Here is a 16678-nt window from a genome sequence, read left to right on the forward strand (position 1 = left end):
CTGTCCTGTTCTCGCTTTGCTCGTCTTGAGCTCGACGGTCGGGATTCAATGTCCCGAGCGGCGAGAAAGGGGCATGGCCACGAGTTGAGGGCGGAAATAGACGAGCTCCGGCCAGGAACTCGCCTATTTCCGGCTTTTCTCGGCAGAACGAGCCCGACCGCTTGTGATGTCGGGCTCGTTCTGCCGAGAACCCCTGTTCAATGCTGTCGGGGAAGACAGTATTGAATAGGGTCCCGCAGCCATCTACTCCGTCGGGAGATGGCTGCGAGAGCACGACTAACATTGAGTACCCCCCTAAATGTATACACTGTAGCTATGCTTACAATTGTATTTCTGTAAATGATACTTTGTCACCTTTTTTCTCTGTTTTGTACCGTTTGCTTTATACAGCACTGTGGAAATGTGTGATGCCATATGAATAATAAGTTATTATAACTGTAATAAAGCCTAATCGGAGCTACAGTATGTTCTAGCAACAGGCAGCGCAGTATTTAGGTTCTGATTTTGTCCACCATAGAAATGTCTCCTACTGGTCTTTAAAATCCTCCTGAAATGAATAATGTCTGATCCTCCTGTTGGGTGTTACCAAGTCACTGTGACTGTACTGCCGCCAGGTTTTGGTGACTCAGAATAAAATCCTTCTCTTTAATGCAGCAAGTAAAATCAGCTATTTTTGTCATTGCAGCTGTGTTAATTATATATAATGACAGTAATTGATGTGAACACGGCTAGATCGCATTATTCTAAACCAAGCAAAAGCTGAAGATCGAAATTTGGCTAATGGCTTATTAAATAACTACAATAACTAGAAGTCGCTTAATCACTACCCATCTTTTGTATAATTGTCTTGTAAATGTAATGTTTTGTTGGGCATGAAAGTATTTATTTACAGACTTATAAAGCCTCTTATAAATTGCTTTTTAAAAAAAATCCATTTATAAAGCAGCGTCTATGTATCAAACACGACTTTCTACATACACAACTGTTGTCATACCTCCCAACTTTCGAATAGCCCAGGGAGGGACACAGACGTGCCCCTTGAATTTGGGAACATGGCCTACAAATCTTGTCAATCTCATGAGACCATGCCCCCTATTGCCGCTGTGAGGGCATGGCCAGCGGCTTTGTGAGTTGCTGGCCATGTCCCCAGCCCCTCTGGCTACGGGAATAGATGCTGTGCGCATGCGCACAACATCTATTCATAGGTGACAGGGGGAACTCACAACTGCCCCCCCTACAGGGGCGGGACACTGCTGGCCCAGGGAGGGATGCAGGAGCATCCCAAAAAAAGGGACGTTACTGTGAAAATCTGGACAGTTGGGAGGTATGCTGTTGTGTTTGTCTCCTTTTACCTTGAGGAAAAGAAAATGGATAATGTCGTTTATTTGCCATCTTATTGTATACACTGTATTGTCCCAGCTAATTTATTTTACTAATGCAATTTCCAGGGACACTTTGCTGCTGGGCAATCGCTATGAGGCTCTCTACATGCTCATTATGGCAGGCATCATCCTTGTGCGAATGTTATAATTTCAATTTAATTAAAAAGGCATGTTCACAGTTCTTTGCTAAAAGGTTGTGACTAATACATGGCTTGTGGCCTAGTGTGAAACAGCATCTGTGCTGACAAGCTGAGGTGATGTGAAGTCATCCCAACAACACTTCATTAACTATCATTTTGTTTACACTTTACAGAATAGTTGCTCAAGTGCTGGAAGACAATAACTTGCCTGGTGCAATATGCTCTTTGGCCTGTGGTGGTGCTGACATTGGGTGAGTCAGGATTTACCTTGCACAACTGTTTAAAGTAAAGGGAAAGGGATTCCTATGATATACTGTATGCAATTAAACACCATTTTAGGAAAAGAAGAGAATAGAATTGGTGTTCCTTTTTTTAAAATTATTATTTTAAGAATTCTATTTACTGAAGATCAGTTTTTTGATCCTGACTGAGTTTTGATTTATTTAGCAAATTACAGATTTACTGAAGACAAAATCGGCCTAGAACATGGGCACTTTCCTGTGGTATGCAAATCACCACCTAACTGCATTTCTGTATTCTCTGTCCCCCCTCTGCAGTTCTGCTGGCGATTCCCTGCCTATAGGCTTCTTACCGCAGCGATGTGGGAGGGATCCGTTATGGATCCCTCCCAGCATGCCCTGCAGCCGGCGCCGTGCTCTGTGCATGCGCAGACGGACTCCCGGGTCTGAGACCTGAGGTCCAGCACCGGAGCCGCATCGCAAGGGACAGCTCTTACTGCAAGAGCTGTCCCTTGCGTTAATGATCGCATATGTTAGAGCATATGTGATTATTAAGAATGCGGTGGCTGGCAAGGGGGGGGGGGGGGGGGGATACAGGGCAGTCGATGATAGAATACCCCACCCCCAGTAGGCAGTATCAAACAAACCTCCTCATGTTTTTTATGTCCATTTTCCCTCAAAATTCTACACACAATAACCCACAATGACAAGTGTAAGAAATTACATATACTGTACATAAGTATTCACAGCCTTTGCTCAATAGTTTGTTGATGCACCTTTTGGCAGCAATTACAGCCTCAAGTCTTTTTATTGAGGACATTTACAGCACATACAACTTTCATAGTGCCCTCCGAAAGAAACAATCCTACAGAGAGTCGGCACTCAATCCATACAATAACTGACTCCAATACAGTTATGTTGCTATAACGTTTCTGTTTACTTGAAGACTTAATCTGAAATAAACACCAATTTCATGCATTTGCAATCATTGTTTAGTTGGGAGTTACACGTTTCTTTTTGTGTACTTTCTAGTAATGCTATAGCCAAAGATGTGCGTGTAGATCTGGTGTCCTTCACTGGCAGCACAAACGTGGGGAAACAAGTTGCTCTGAAGGTTCAAGAGCGATTTGGTGAGTTGCAGCAAACTTTTATTACATATTGCAATAGTATTATCTTTAATTTATATGGCGCCACAAGGATTCCACAGCGCCTGGCAATACATAGATGAGCAAAAGAACAAAACAAGAACATAAGGATTTACAGTACAAATGCAAAGTAGGACAAGTACATGGTAAATTAAAGTCAGTTCGGTCAGTGGACACTGAGGCAATTATAACAGTGGCAGAGATATATTCTAAGAAAAGCACATAAGGAGAGAGGGCCCTGCTCGTTAGGCCTTACATTCTAATGGGAAGGGGCAGACAAACTGGGGCGAAACAGCAGGGATAGAAGTGAGCATAAACAGAGGGTTAGGATGAGAAATTTTTAATGAAGAAGTGGGTCTTGAGAGCCCGTTTAAAGTAGTGTAGGGAGGAGGCAACCTGATAGGGAGGGGTAGAATATTCCAGAGATAAGGAGCACAACGGTCAAAATCCTGGAGGTAGGAATGGGAGACAGTGCATTCTTTCTCTCAATGGGGCAGATGTATTAAGCCTTAACAAGAGATAAATGCAAGGGTGATAAAGAGAGATAAACGTCCAGCCAATCACCTGCTAACTGCCATTTTACAGGCTGTGTTTGAAAAAAGTCAGTAAGGAGCTGATTGGCTGGATGTTGATCTCTCCTTATTACCCTTGCATTTATCTCTTGTTAAGGCTTAATACATCTGCCCCAATGTGTATTATCGTCCCAGCAGGCACTTAATGGCACTCCATGCCAAAGGTAGGCACATGTGATTGCTGACAAAGTAGGACTCAGTAATTAGGAGTTAAGCAGCACTGCTTTAACCATTTGAGTACCAACGTTGCTGTTAGAAATCTTCAAAAATTCAGCTAAAAAATGCCACTGCCACCCACTACATGGCATATTGAGGTTTGGTGCTAGTTATAAACTAGTCTGCTAGGGTATGTAGTGAAAATGACATATCTGCCCCATCGCACATTTCTTCCTAAAATATCATTGTATCCAGGGCTATTTTTGTGCAGGCTCCAGCAGGAACTGTGGCCCTTATTCTAGTTCACTCTTTCTGACAAAATATTTCTTAGATGGACAAAACCATGTGCACTGCAGGTGAGGCAGGTGTTACTTGTGCAGAGATAATTAGATTTGGGTGGGGTTTTACACCTGCTTCACCTGCAGTGCACATGGTTTTGTCCATCTAAGAAATATTTTGTCAGAGAGAGTGAACTAGAATAAGGGCCACAGTTCCTGCTAGAGCCTGCACAAAAATAGCCCTGATTGTATCCCAAAATATGAAAGCGAAAATAAATATCTGAAAAAATGGTTACTGTTATGGTATGTATGTATGTATGTAGTACAGTGTATTAGTTAATAGCTATAAAATTATGCCCGATGCTGGCACTTATGGGGAATTCTGCTTTGGCTGCCTCAGGCACGCAAAACATAATCTGAGATAATGAGTCGCGATAGCACATGATTGGGAGCTGGTTCCTGATCCCAGGTGTTATTACGCGATCGTGGGTCCTTTTTCTGTCAAACTGAATCCCCGCACTGTTGGATGAGGCTGAAATCTGTATTTACTACACTGTATACACTTGCAATATTTTCAGATCAGCACCAATCCATTTTAATTACTGGCATAAAGATATTCTGGTACGAGATTTAAACACGACGCTGCAGCCCCGCTTTCGTTTAAGTGTGCACTGCCAGCATCCATGAACAAAGCTTTGATGCTCTGGGGTTTATGCCTTCAGCAGGTCACCGTAAATACTATCCCTAAGATGTTACAGATGTAATGTAGAATCACCCTACAGCATTACAGGTGACAGGATCTCTGATGCTGTGTTGAAATACTTGCACCAATTCAAAGGTTTAGGAAATGAGCGTTACATAGATAATTGCATTTGGTACTTCTTTACTTTCACGGCGCCAGGCGTACTTCCGGGTTACGCTCGCCACTAATTAAGTAAAATAAACTAAGTTAACGCCATGCCAACATGGATAGTTCATACCTCCACTATCCATGTGTGCATGGAGTTGATTTTAATTAGCGTAGCGAGCCACCGAGCCCGCAGCGTGGGCGAGCGAAGCGAGCCCCGCAAGGGGACTCTGACGCGCGGCGCCATGAAAGTACAGAAGTACCTTGCATTTTAATTAAAATATATTCTTGCCTGAATTTGCTTGTAACTTGTTATGTTTATTATTAAGGACGACATTTACTTGAACTTGGGGGAAACAATGCAATAATTGGTAAGAATGGAAAATGGATATCCTTATTGTGTCTACATTATATACATGTCTTGCTTTATGTCCAAAACTTTAATGTCAATATATCTTTTAGTCCTGTGTAATAGCACTAACAACAAGTCTTGCTATTAATGTAATGTACTTATAAATGTGTATACAGATGTAGCTACACTCATCATTGCTGCAGTCGCACCATACCAGTATCCCAGTTGCTCTATCAGAATGGCACCTTAGGCTGGTTTCACACACTCCGGCTCCTGCCGGACGGTGAAATCCCGCACAGGCCAGGGAGCCGTGCCGCACACAGTAGTTTATCATGGAAGGGATGGCCACAGCCCGGCAGCCGTCCCTTCCAGTGGTGGGATCCGGCTGCAGCCGTGTGGCCGGGCCGTGGCCGTCCCGTGTGAATGGACACAATAGTGTCCATTCACAACTAATGTGTGCGGCACGGCTCCCTGGCCGTGCGGGATTTCACCGTCCGGCAGGAGCCGGAGTGTGTGAAACCAGCCTAAAGGTGTAAGTGGATCCACAGAATGTAATTACACTGACTAACCACTGGGTGGCGATTGCTCCAGTAAATACAGTACAGTGCTGAGTAGCCGCAAATGGATATGGCACTGCAGAATACAATTTACAAGAGGCAGAAAAAAAACCCATGAAATTCACTGAGCGTCACCGTGTCACTGCAGGTGATACAGTTTTGCTGCTTTATATACAGACCGCACCGTAAAAGCAAATATTCGATTATGTTGACATTCCAAGGTACAGTCCTAATGAATTAATTTATGGGTTGGATTCCCACCATGGCTCTAACTGTGCGGAGTTTGTATATTCTCCCCGTACTTGCGTGGGTTTCCTCCGGGTACTCCGGTTTCCTCACACAATCCAAAAATATACAGGTAGGTTAATTGGCTCCCAACAAATTAACCCTACAATGTCTGTGTGTGCGTGTACATGTGGTAGGGAACATAGATTGTAAGATCCACTTGTATTGATCTGGTAATTCCTTGGGTGAGGCAGTAGTAATTAATTAACATTTTTCTCCTCCATTGTTTGACATGTAAAAAGAGTACAAAAAAAATCAAATAGTGCATAACGTTTAAAAACATAACATTTTAATAAAGATTTGCACTTTCAAAGAACTGTCGTTTATAAAGCAAATAAATAAGATCCAAGGTGCAACAGGGGGAGGCTGATCGGTAGTCCCAGTGATAAAGTAAACTCCAGCTCCGGAACTGGTCATCCAATGCCACGGGGTCCCACACCTGAAATCAATCCTCGGAAGTCGATAGGCAAGGCATGCCAAATGTGTTTCGAATATGAATATCCTTCCTCAGTACATACCACCAGGTTCAATGCGACTACTGTATTGCTCTACACACCCTGAGTCGAATTGATGAGCATGGCTACATCTGTAATTATTTTCTACTAAAATGGCACTTTATCTCAGCACGGTTGCAATTTATAAACTAATGAGAAGCAGCTTCAGTAGAAATGTTGTATATAATAGTTATATAGACAGATCTATTCATCAGTCCCCAGCTTATTTTACAATACGATCTAGGGATTACATCAAAATGTAAGCAATACATCTGATTATTTTACAGATGTGTTCTCATACACCTACAGTAGCATCTATACACCACACAGCAGGAGACAAACACTCTGAAAGGAGTAACTTACCCCCATAGTTTATTTAAACTGTGCATCTTTAGATCATAGAGAAACCGAACGCAGTGGGGCTGATGTACTAAGCCTGTTGAAAAGATCAAGTAGAAATAAAGTGGAAGGTGAGAACGCACCAACCAATTAACTCAATAATTTTTCAAACAGCTGATTGGCTGGTGCATTATCACCTTCCATTTTATCTCTTCACCAGCCCTTGTGTACTAGACACCCTGGGATACAACCGCACAGAAATACATTTTTACTGGAAATATGTACAAAGTCAGACAGAAAGCACAACACAAATATTACCCCTTTCAGACGTACCATCCCGTTATTTCAGTGACTCAGGGTCCGGGAGTGAAATCCCGGGAAGACCCTTTCAGACATACGCTAGTCCCGGGTTGCTGTGTGTTCAATCCCGTGATTTTTGCTTATGCTTGAAAGAGGTGTCACACGTAGATATACAAATGTTGCACATCCTATTGCCTGGTGAGAACATTTCAGCCATTGCATCTCTTGCTCATATGGATTGTATCTGTGTTTGTCAGGAGATTGTGTATGGGTGGGGGACCCAAACTCCTATTCGTCTAAGGGCCAGATGTACTAAGCTTGAAAAGTTATCAAATGGAGTGATAAACAAGCAGCCAATCAGCTCCTAACTGCCATGTTAAAAGCTGTGTTTTTAAAAATGTTATGTTGGAGTTTTATCACTCTCCATTATATCACTTTTAAAGGCTTCGTACATCTCGCCCTAATAGAGGGACCCCAAATATCTGAAAATTGAGTAATATCCAGTATTTATACATTTTATTATAAAGGCATGTTTAGAGACCACATTGTCACTGTCAGGGTGAATTTTATATTTATTAAGAGTGACTAGTTTGATAATGCCTCCTTGTTTTACCCCCTAGTGTTTGATGACGCTGATCTTAATTTAGTCACCCCATCCGTGCTGTTTGCGGCGGTTGGCACCGCAGGTCAGAGGTGCACCACTGCCAGGCGCCTGGTAAGAAATGACTGGCTGATTTGTTACACTGCTGTCTGCACTAGCATTAGCGCTGTGCGGCCTTAACCTGTCTTATGCTTCTCTTTTTTTATATAGTTTTTACATGAAAGCATTTATGATGATATTGTGCAGAAACTGTCTAAGGCCTATGCACAAGTGCGCATTGGAGATCCATGGGAATGTGAGTAGCATGGAATGATGTGCCTTGTATGCATGTAATTACAATTGGGCAAAACATTCAACAACTGGGTACTTCCCAATGTCCCATGATTAAAGCAGAGACTCCTGCCAGCTGCACAGGACATACTTATTGAATCAGTAATGTTTATATTGTCACATTATTATGTCTACTTACTCCATGTTTTTTATTGAATATACAATATTTTAAAGGCACAACCGTGTATTGTATAAGCCTGTGCACATACAGTAGCATTAACAATAAATCATGCAATCATTCATTCCATATATAATATTTTAAATATTATTGATTAATTCTAAAGGGCAAATGAGATATTGGTGCTGTTTCCATGTGTTCTACCCTTCCTACTGTATTGTTAGTTTGTAGAGGTGCATTGTGTCTTCTTAGAACAGTATGTTCCGTTGTCTCCGCAGCTGACACGTTATGTGGTCCTCTACACACCAAGCAGGCGGTTGAAATTTTTCTCTCTGCTATTGAACAAGCAAAATGTGAAGGGGGTACGGTTGTTTATGGCGGTAAGGTAGGTTTGTATGAATTTACAGTTCAGCTGCTTGGAGAAGTGAATCTACATAATCCTGATCATACTGTATCTCCTTCTTCTTCTTATTATTATTAATGAAGGTAATTGATCGCTCAGGGAATTATGTTGAGCCAACAATTATGACTGGCCTTTCTCATGATTCCCCCATTGTTCACAAAGAAACGTTTGCTCCTATACTCTACATCATAAAGTTTAAGGTAAGCTTCTAATGTTGTGTGTAGTTTATTTAATCTTAGTGTGTGTGTGTGTGTGTGTGTGTGTGTGTGTAGTTTATTTAATCTTAATGTGTATGTATGTTTGTATGTGTGTGTGTATATATATATATATATATATATATATATATATATATATATATATATATATATATATATGTGTATGTATGTGTGTATATGTATGTGTGTGTGTGTGTGTATATATATATATATATATATATATATATATATATATATATATATATATATATATATATATACTTTTATCTCTCTCTGTGTCTCTCTCTACTTTAACTCTATGCAAGCTTTGCTAAAGCTCCCCCCTAAAACAGTGGTTCTCATCCTGGGGTTCAAGTACCCCTGGTGGTACTTTAAATTAATATTGGTAATGGCGGACAAAGTCTCCCATTGCTGAGGAGATGAACCACCTTGCGTCCCTTCCGGTTCTGTCTGCTGTCTTGCCTGACCACCAATCCACTGGTAGCTGTCTACGCTGCCCTCAGACATCAACGTTCATCTAGAGGTAGCAGCGGCATTAATCCTACAGGCATTAGCTGGAACCCCGGAGACAGTACACGGCCACAGAGGGGCCCGATGCCTGACTGCACACTTCCTCCGCTACTCCTTAGTATAAGGATACGCATACTGCTCACTTCCACTCCACTCGAAAGTATTGTGAATATTTAAAATTGAGGGGGTGCTCCTAAATGAAAAGCCTAATCAAGGGGTACGGGGGGGGGGAGGTTGGGAACCTTCCCTACACACACTATGTGGACAAAAGTATTTGGCCAGACTTGTTAATTATTGAATGTGGGTGTCTCAATCAGACCTGTTGCCACAGATGTATATGCACCTAGCCATGCAGTCTCCATTTGAAAAAAATGGGTCATTATGAAGAGCTCAGTGACTTCAATTGTGGAAGTGTGATAGGATGTTACCTTTGCAGTAAGGTCTGCTGGTCTATGAAATGTCATCCCTGCGGGACATTCCACGGTAAGCTGAAAGTGATATCATTAGAAAGTGGAAGCATTTAGAAACGCTCTGCTGCTTCCATAGCTGAAGAGTTCAGAAATTCCCCTGGCAAAAACTGTGCGGCGGAAGCCTAATGGAACCATCAAAAGATGTGAGTTTGCCCCTGGCCTGCGAATGGATGTTTATGTAAAACATCCATTCGCAGGCCTTGCGAATGTGTACAGCATGCGAATGGGGGGCTTGGGGTTTGTGGTGGACTCACAAAGATGCAAATTCGCATCCGAGCGAGTGAACCAGAACAAACCCCGTGTCCCGACAGCGGTAAGGTGGCCTTACTTACCCCTAGTGCTGTGGAAAGTGACAAGTCATACTGAGGAATAAAAGATAAACTAAGAGCTGATGTCCGACAATAAAATTGTGATTGCTAGTATTTTATCTTTAAATAATAAAAAAAAAGTTTCAAAATGCTTTATGTAGAAATCAGTTATCTCTCAGAACTATGCCTGTTTTGAGGTTATGACAGGATGGTTTTGTTCAGTCCTTGGTGTAGTGCTTACAACAGATTCTATGTTTTCCAGACAGAAGAAGAAGCTTTTGCATGGAATAATGAGGTGAAACAAGGCCTCTCCAGCAGCATCTTCACAAAGGACTTGGGAAGGATTTTTCGCTGGCTTGGGTATAGTGCTTTTTCCTATTTTTATTTTGTTTTAAAGAAAGTGGGACTCTCCTAGGATAAATATGTATCATTATTTAATAAGAATATATAAAATGTTGTGATTAATGGCATAGTGACTAGTTTAAAAATGTCAGAGGTTAACGAGTAGACATTCACCAGCTTAGACTGTTCCCTAGATCGTGGAGATCATTCATACATATTCTTATGTGTTTATTCAGAGGATAGCAATTTATTTATGACCCCTATTCTTTTCATTTGTGATCCTTGATGGGATATATACAGTGATTTTGGATGTCATTGTTTATAATCAGTGATATCCCATCCTCATCTAGCCCTTTAATAGGATTAAGTGCGTAATGGGATTACTCTGCTACTGTATTGTTCTATGTATTGTGTTGCAGCTGAGAACAATAGGCCTTGGGTAGCCATGGCTCACCATGGCTATCCATAGACGACTAGATGAGGATGGCTCCATCTGTATGATGTATTTTCCGAGTTCATTTAGATTAGCTTGTGTATGATGGGAGATTATGCATCACTTGATGTAAGGTATTACTGGTATTGTTACCTTTGTATTTCTGGGACTTGTATACAGAAACTCAGCCTACAGCCTTGTGCTTCTATATTATTATAGAGATCCCATTGACTGATGTACAATTTACCATAACGTTAAAAATGTATCCAATTGCGCTTCCTATGTGAAAAGCCGCTCTGTTGATCAAAAGAATACGTTAGAACATTTGTAGAGCGCTACGCATGGATGTAAAGGACAAGAAAAGTGATCGTGTAAATGGATGGTCATCCGCGCTCCTATCTTATAATAGGCAGCAGCTTTTATATATAAATATTGAAAGTAGAATGAGAGTGCGCTAGTTTTGAGGTTGTAGAGAAGGGAAAGAGAAGTGAAAATAGATCAACAAAAGGTGAGAATTTTTATTTTATTTTAATCTTTTAATAAAAAAACCTTAAACCTAGCGCTCTTTGTTTCTACTTTAAAAAAATGTACATATAAAAAGCTGCTGCCTATTATAACATCGGAGCGGTGATGACCATCCAATTCATTTACACAATCACTTTTCTTGTCCTTTACATCCATGCATAGCGCTCTACAAATGTTCTAATTTACCATAAAGCACGTTATCCCATATAGATCTTTACTGACCAATTGTCTGTTTCTTACCAGGCCAAAGGGATCAGACTGTGGTTTGGTGAATGTGAATATCCCAACCAGTGGAGCAGAGATTGGTGGAGCATTTGGTACGTCTCTGTATTTGGATTGGATGAAGTATACATCTGACACCTATATTTAACTGCTAGAAACTCAAATGGCGCAATAACTGCATAGTATTTGTCAGATATGATTTAGAATATTTGTTCATGTTACGTATGTGACAGTTTAATGACCAGATAGATCTCTTTTGTACAACATATTCCTTTTTCACATGATTGCTTTTTGTCTACTCCCAAGTTAATTTTAGAAATGTTTTACTTTACCCAAGAAGATATTATTTATTGTATGCTATTACTGTAAATTAATTGTATGCTGTTTTGCAGAGTTCTACATTCTTAGGGATCAATCCAATCGCCTGCAGTGTCTTTGTGGGGGCGAGTTAGCACAATTTCAGACGCACTTTTACGGCAGTCTGAGCTTTCGCAAAGTTGTGGCTGCGAGTAGAATTGTGCGAATTTGGGCTTGTGAAGGGTATGAGGTGTGGTGCCATTGTTAGCATTTCAATGCCATGGCAAACCGAACTCTTCACGTGTAATTGGATTAACCCCTTATTGTTCTGCTCTTGCCTCTACCTTGTAAGTAATGTTCATACTGCCTCATTCAGGTTACATCGGACCTGTGCCCATCATTGCAAAGTGCAGAATTTTTGTACTCCTTGTATGCAAAGGACCCATTCTGTGCATTCCCTAACAGGCCATGTGACAGTCTGCTGCCACTGTGTACTGTCGGTGATTCACAGTTCGTTTGTGTAAACTGAGGCATGCCACTGCCGTTGAGGGGAATGAAGAGGGCCGGGAACTCTGTTGTAGGATGGAGAGTTCCTGGTGTCTGTGACGGACAGATTGTGCGGCCCCATGGGTGCCATAGGTTGCCTAATGGTGGGGCGAGTGATGCGCTGGTGCGTTCTAAGGTGCAGGTCAGATCACTAATGCAGCAGGAGCCATCTGCTTGTTATAGACACCTCCTGCTGGATGACAGTATACAGTAGTTTGTTTATGCTTTATTTCAAATATTATAAAATCATGTGACCTTTATATTTACTAGTGTTTGTGGAATATCATTTGTAACGTACAAAGTTTAATTTTTTTTCCTTTCTATTTTCAAGGTGGTGAAAAACACACAGGTGGCGGCAGAGAGTCTGGCAGTGATTCCTGGAAGCATTATATGAGGAGATCTACGTGGTAGGTGGTCTGAAAGTCATTGGACAAATGAAATGCTCTTCTAGGTGCCCATTTCCATGAAAGTGTAAAGGTGGTGTGTGCATTTTTGACAGAAACCTATCTATTGGAGAAATTCTAGTGACACCACTGTCTCTCCTGATTCCTGTACCAGCCTGTAAATAGTACAGAGGCTGCTGCTATTCTTGCATAATCTACATTAGAGTGTGCATATTTGCTAATAATACAGTACTTTTAAAGTTAAAGTAACCCCTTTTATTTATTGATATTTTTCTAACCTATTTATTGATGGAGAGAGGCCTTTTGTTCCCTCTTTACACCATTGCAGTAAAGCGTGTCAAATGCCCATAGGGCCTTAGTATGTTTTATGCATATTTTCCCCCCCTGTGTAGTGAGCATATTGGTAAGGTGGCAGAGCATTGGGAGTGGCCAGTCTAAAAATGCCCATACATCTACAGATTTATTGTCCAATCTGGCTGGTTGGAACAAAAACCTGGTAATGGGTCAGAGCAAATAACAGTTGACCATTTGTTCCAAAATGCTGGAAAACTGCCAAACTGGCATTTAAATATTACCAGGTTTTTTGTTCCAACCAGCCAGATCTAAAACATCTGTAGCTATATGGCCGGCTTTAGCAGTCACTATAAACCACGTCTGGCCAAACCGGTCCTCGAGATCTACCAGCGGTCCACATTTTCCAAATCACCTAGCTGGTGCACAGCTGTAGTCATTACGAACTGTCATATTTTCAAACATGTTGCGAAGATTGGATTTTTCCCTACAGCTTCACTCTCTAGGTGCCCATACAATTATTGTATAAAATATCGTATACAATAACGCATCTCAGTTATGAGATGAGATCTAGTACAAAAAGTATGTGCTGCACATACTTTTTGTACTAGATCTCATCTCATCGCAAAACTGAGATGCGATGAGATGCGATCTTGTATACAATATTGGGTACTTGTGTATTATGACGGCGCCCACGATATTAGGTCGCACGACATATAATCGCATCGCATGGCATACACCAGATGCACAGCGCTGCGATTTCAAATTGTATAAGTCCCCTATACGATGTTTAATTGTATAAGCACTGTAATGGGGGCTTACAATGTTAAATGCACCCCCACGCCACCCCCACTATGAACGCCAACCCGAAGTGTGGCGAGCGCAGCGGTACGCGTCCTACGAACTTTTCATACCCCCACTATCCAGGTCGGTGTTGAGTTGATTTTATATAGTGTGGCGAGCGCAGCAAGCCACCGAGCCCAAAGCGTGGCTAGCGGACGCGTATTACTTTACATGTATTCCGCGTGCGCTCGCGACGCTATATAAACACAACTCCACGTGGATAGTGGGGGTATGAAAATGTCGTAGGACGCGTACCGCCGCCACTCGCGCGCTCGCCACGCTTCGGGTTGGCGTTGATAGTGGGGGTGCCATTGGGGGTGCTTTTAACATACTAAGCACCCATCAAATTTAATTACCTTATAGGGGCCACTTTTAACATGGAAAAACCCATTAGGGTGCTTATACAATTTTTAATCGCATACCATTGTACATGCGATACAATGGCATACAATACCATACAATGTGATGGTATACAATTTAAAATTGTGTAACATCGCATACCATCGCATACCATCGCATGCCTTGTGTACTAGCACGGCGCCCATCGCATCGCAGACCATAAGTACTCAATATTGTATACAATAATTGTAACGTGTATGGGCACCTTAAGACTTGCATACGCCACAGGCTTAAATGGCAGGTGTGAAAATGAGGCATACTGTACCTCATTGTGCAAACTATGTAGAGTCCCAAGTTGTATATGTTATTGCAACTAGATACGTGTGTGTGTGTGTGTGTCTGTAATTGTTTTTCCTCTTTTTTCCCTTTTAGTACCATCAATTACAGCAAAGATTTGCCTTTAGCACAAGGCATCAAGTTCCAGTGAACCAACACTAGGTGATGCTCTGTACAGTAATTTTGTGGCAACTTAGCGAAAACTCATTTCCAAAATGTGACCAGAAAACACAATCTCATGAATTGACTATTTCAAAGTTAAAGATTTGTCAGACAATCCTGACAAATATAATTACTTATATAACCAAATCCCAGTAAGAAATAAAACCAATTGGAATAAGCCTGAACTCTGCAGAAAGACGGCATCACTACTGCTGGACAAGGCGTTCGTGAGAAGCCCGTTGGGCTGTTTTATCTTCTCCTGCATCAGTGTGTGTTACAGTTTAACGGATGTATACTGGAAAAAAAAATTAACTCTTATGTAGTAGAAGCAGCTTTGTATTTGAAACCTGTTTATTAAAAAAGAAAAAAACAAGAAAAACTACAAGGAGTCATTTGTGTCCATTCCTTATTTATTCTCTACTGTAATTTGAACAATCGAGCGCATGTAGACCCATGTTAATATGCAAGGCTGGTGTGAATTGTAATGTTCTTTCTGAGCTATTCCCATAAAAGAATAATTCCTTGGTCCCAACATGCTCTACACCCCAAGTTTTTTTACTGAAAATGAATCCTCAGTTCGCTAGAAAAGCGAGATTTTTTTTTTAAAGACTGGCAGCATTGTTTGAATTTAAAGTTTTCATTTTGATTTTAGATTGGTATTTACAAAACCCCATAAGGAAAGAAGTTTGTATGTAGAACTATGTGTATGTATGCACAATTACTTATATTGTTGACCTCTGGGAACATCAGAAATGTTTGGTAACTTGTTGCTGTAATGGGTTTGATCAGGGCTGATCTTCATATATTTGCATCATTGGTCAACTAGATTGTCAGCCTGCTGTTGACATTTTCTTAAATTACATAGAAATCCTCTAATATTACAGGGAGATGCTGGAACTGGATTTCAAGTTGGGTTTATTTACTAGTCCATAGAAGAAGGAAATACACCTACATTTATTGGTATAAAAAACACCAATGATTAAACTTGTTTTTTTTTTTGAGGTGAGGGACACTAGCCACCCCTGTTTATTGGTTTGGGGGGAGGAGAAAGAACACTATGCCACCAAGTTTATTTGGTTGGGGAGGGGGGCACACTATACCCCCAATGTTTATTTGTTTGGGGTGAGGGGTGGCACTATGCCACCAACACTTATTTATAAGGCCACTAATGATTTATTATCAGCCTGGCGCCCACTGCCCTGGGGTGCCGGGGACAGCCTTGGGCTTCAGCCTGGGCCAGTGGCACCCTGGAGAGGGGGGAACCATTTATGTATCCAACCTCGCAAAACATCATACCAGGAACGAAATAACTGAGGCAAAGCCATTCATATAAGCGCAACTTGGAAAAAATGTCACGCCATATATCGGCAAACACCATAACTTACTGCGATTAGATACAACGGTGCTACAGCAAGTTTCCTTTTTATTTGGGACACCTTTATATATAAAGCTCTGCTCACCTCTATGAGGTGAAGTACGGCCACTGACCACTACAGGCAACTCGGTGGACCAAATTATACCTTTGGTGTGCTAAAAGATGTCCTACCAGATCAGTGTCCTACAAAATTTGCTTTTACTGTTTTAAACTTGCTGGCTATGGTGAGAGGGAGCTGTGAAGACCAGGCTTGGAGGCAGGAGCAGATAGGGACTGGGGGTGAGGTGGAGAGTTTCTGGGCTAAAAACTGTCACTGCTCAAAGTAAAAGTACAATGCAGTCATTTTGACTGGCTACGAACTAGTTAGCTGTCATTTTGAACCCTGATCTCTAACAGATCACTGGCACATTAAGGGATAATGTGTCGCAATCAATGTTTATGACCCTAGAAATCATTTACAACTATGTTCCACTTTCAGAGCAGAAAGTCACGTTACAGTATAGAGAACACTTACAGTAAGTC

General features: G+C 41.4%; 1 protein-coding gene across 1 annotated transcript in view; it reads left to right on the top strand.

Moving 5' to 3' along the window:
- ALDH7A1 (aldehyde dehydrogenase 7 family member A1) overlaps nt 1-15169 on the top strand; it is a 34428-nt gene extending 19259 nt beyond the window's left edge. The window contains exons 8-18 of the mRNA XM_083151567.1: nt 1696-1773; nt 2794-2891; nt 5089-5130; nt 7707-7801; nt 7898-7982; nt 8414-8520; nt 8622-8738; nt 10304-10401; nt 11585-11658; nt 12738-12813; nt 14716-15169. Coding sequence (XP_083007693.1) covers nt 1696-1773; nt 2794-2891; nt 5089-5130; nt 7707-7801; nt 7898-7982; nt 8414-8520; nt 8622-8738; nt 10304-10401; nt 11585-11658; nt 12738-12813; nt 14716-14770 — 925 coding nt within the window. The 3' untranslated portion in view covers nt 14771-15169. The remainder of the gene's footprint in view (nt 1-1695; nt 1774-2793; nt 2892-5088; nt 5131-7706; nt 7802-7897; nt 7983-8413; nt 8521-8621; nt 8739-10303; nt 10402-11584; nt 11659-12737; nt 12814-14715) is intronic.
- The last annotated feature ends 1509 nt before the right edge of the window (nt 15170-16678 follow it).

Source organism: Crinia signifera, chromosome 1, assembly GCF_055691185.1.
Source record: "Crinia signifera chromosome 1, ASM5569118v1, whole genome shotgun sequence".
NCBI classification, from domain to species: Eukaryota; Metazoa; Chordata; class Amphibia; order Anura; family Myobatrachidae; genus Crinia; species Crinia signifera.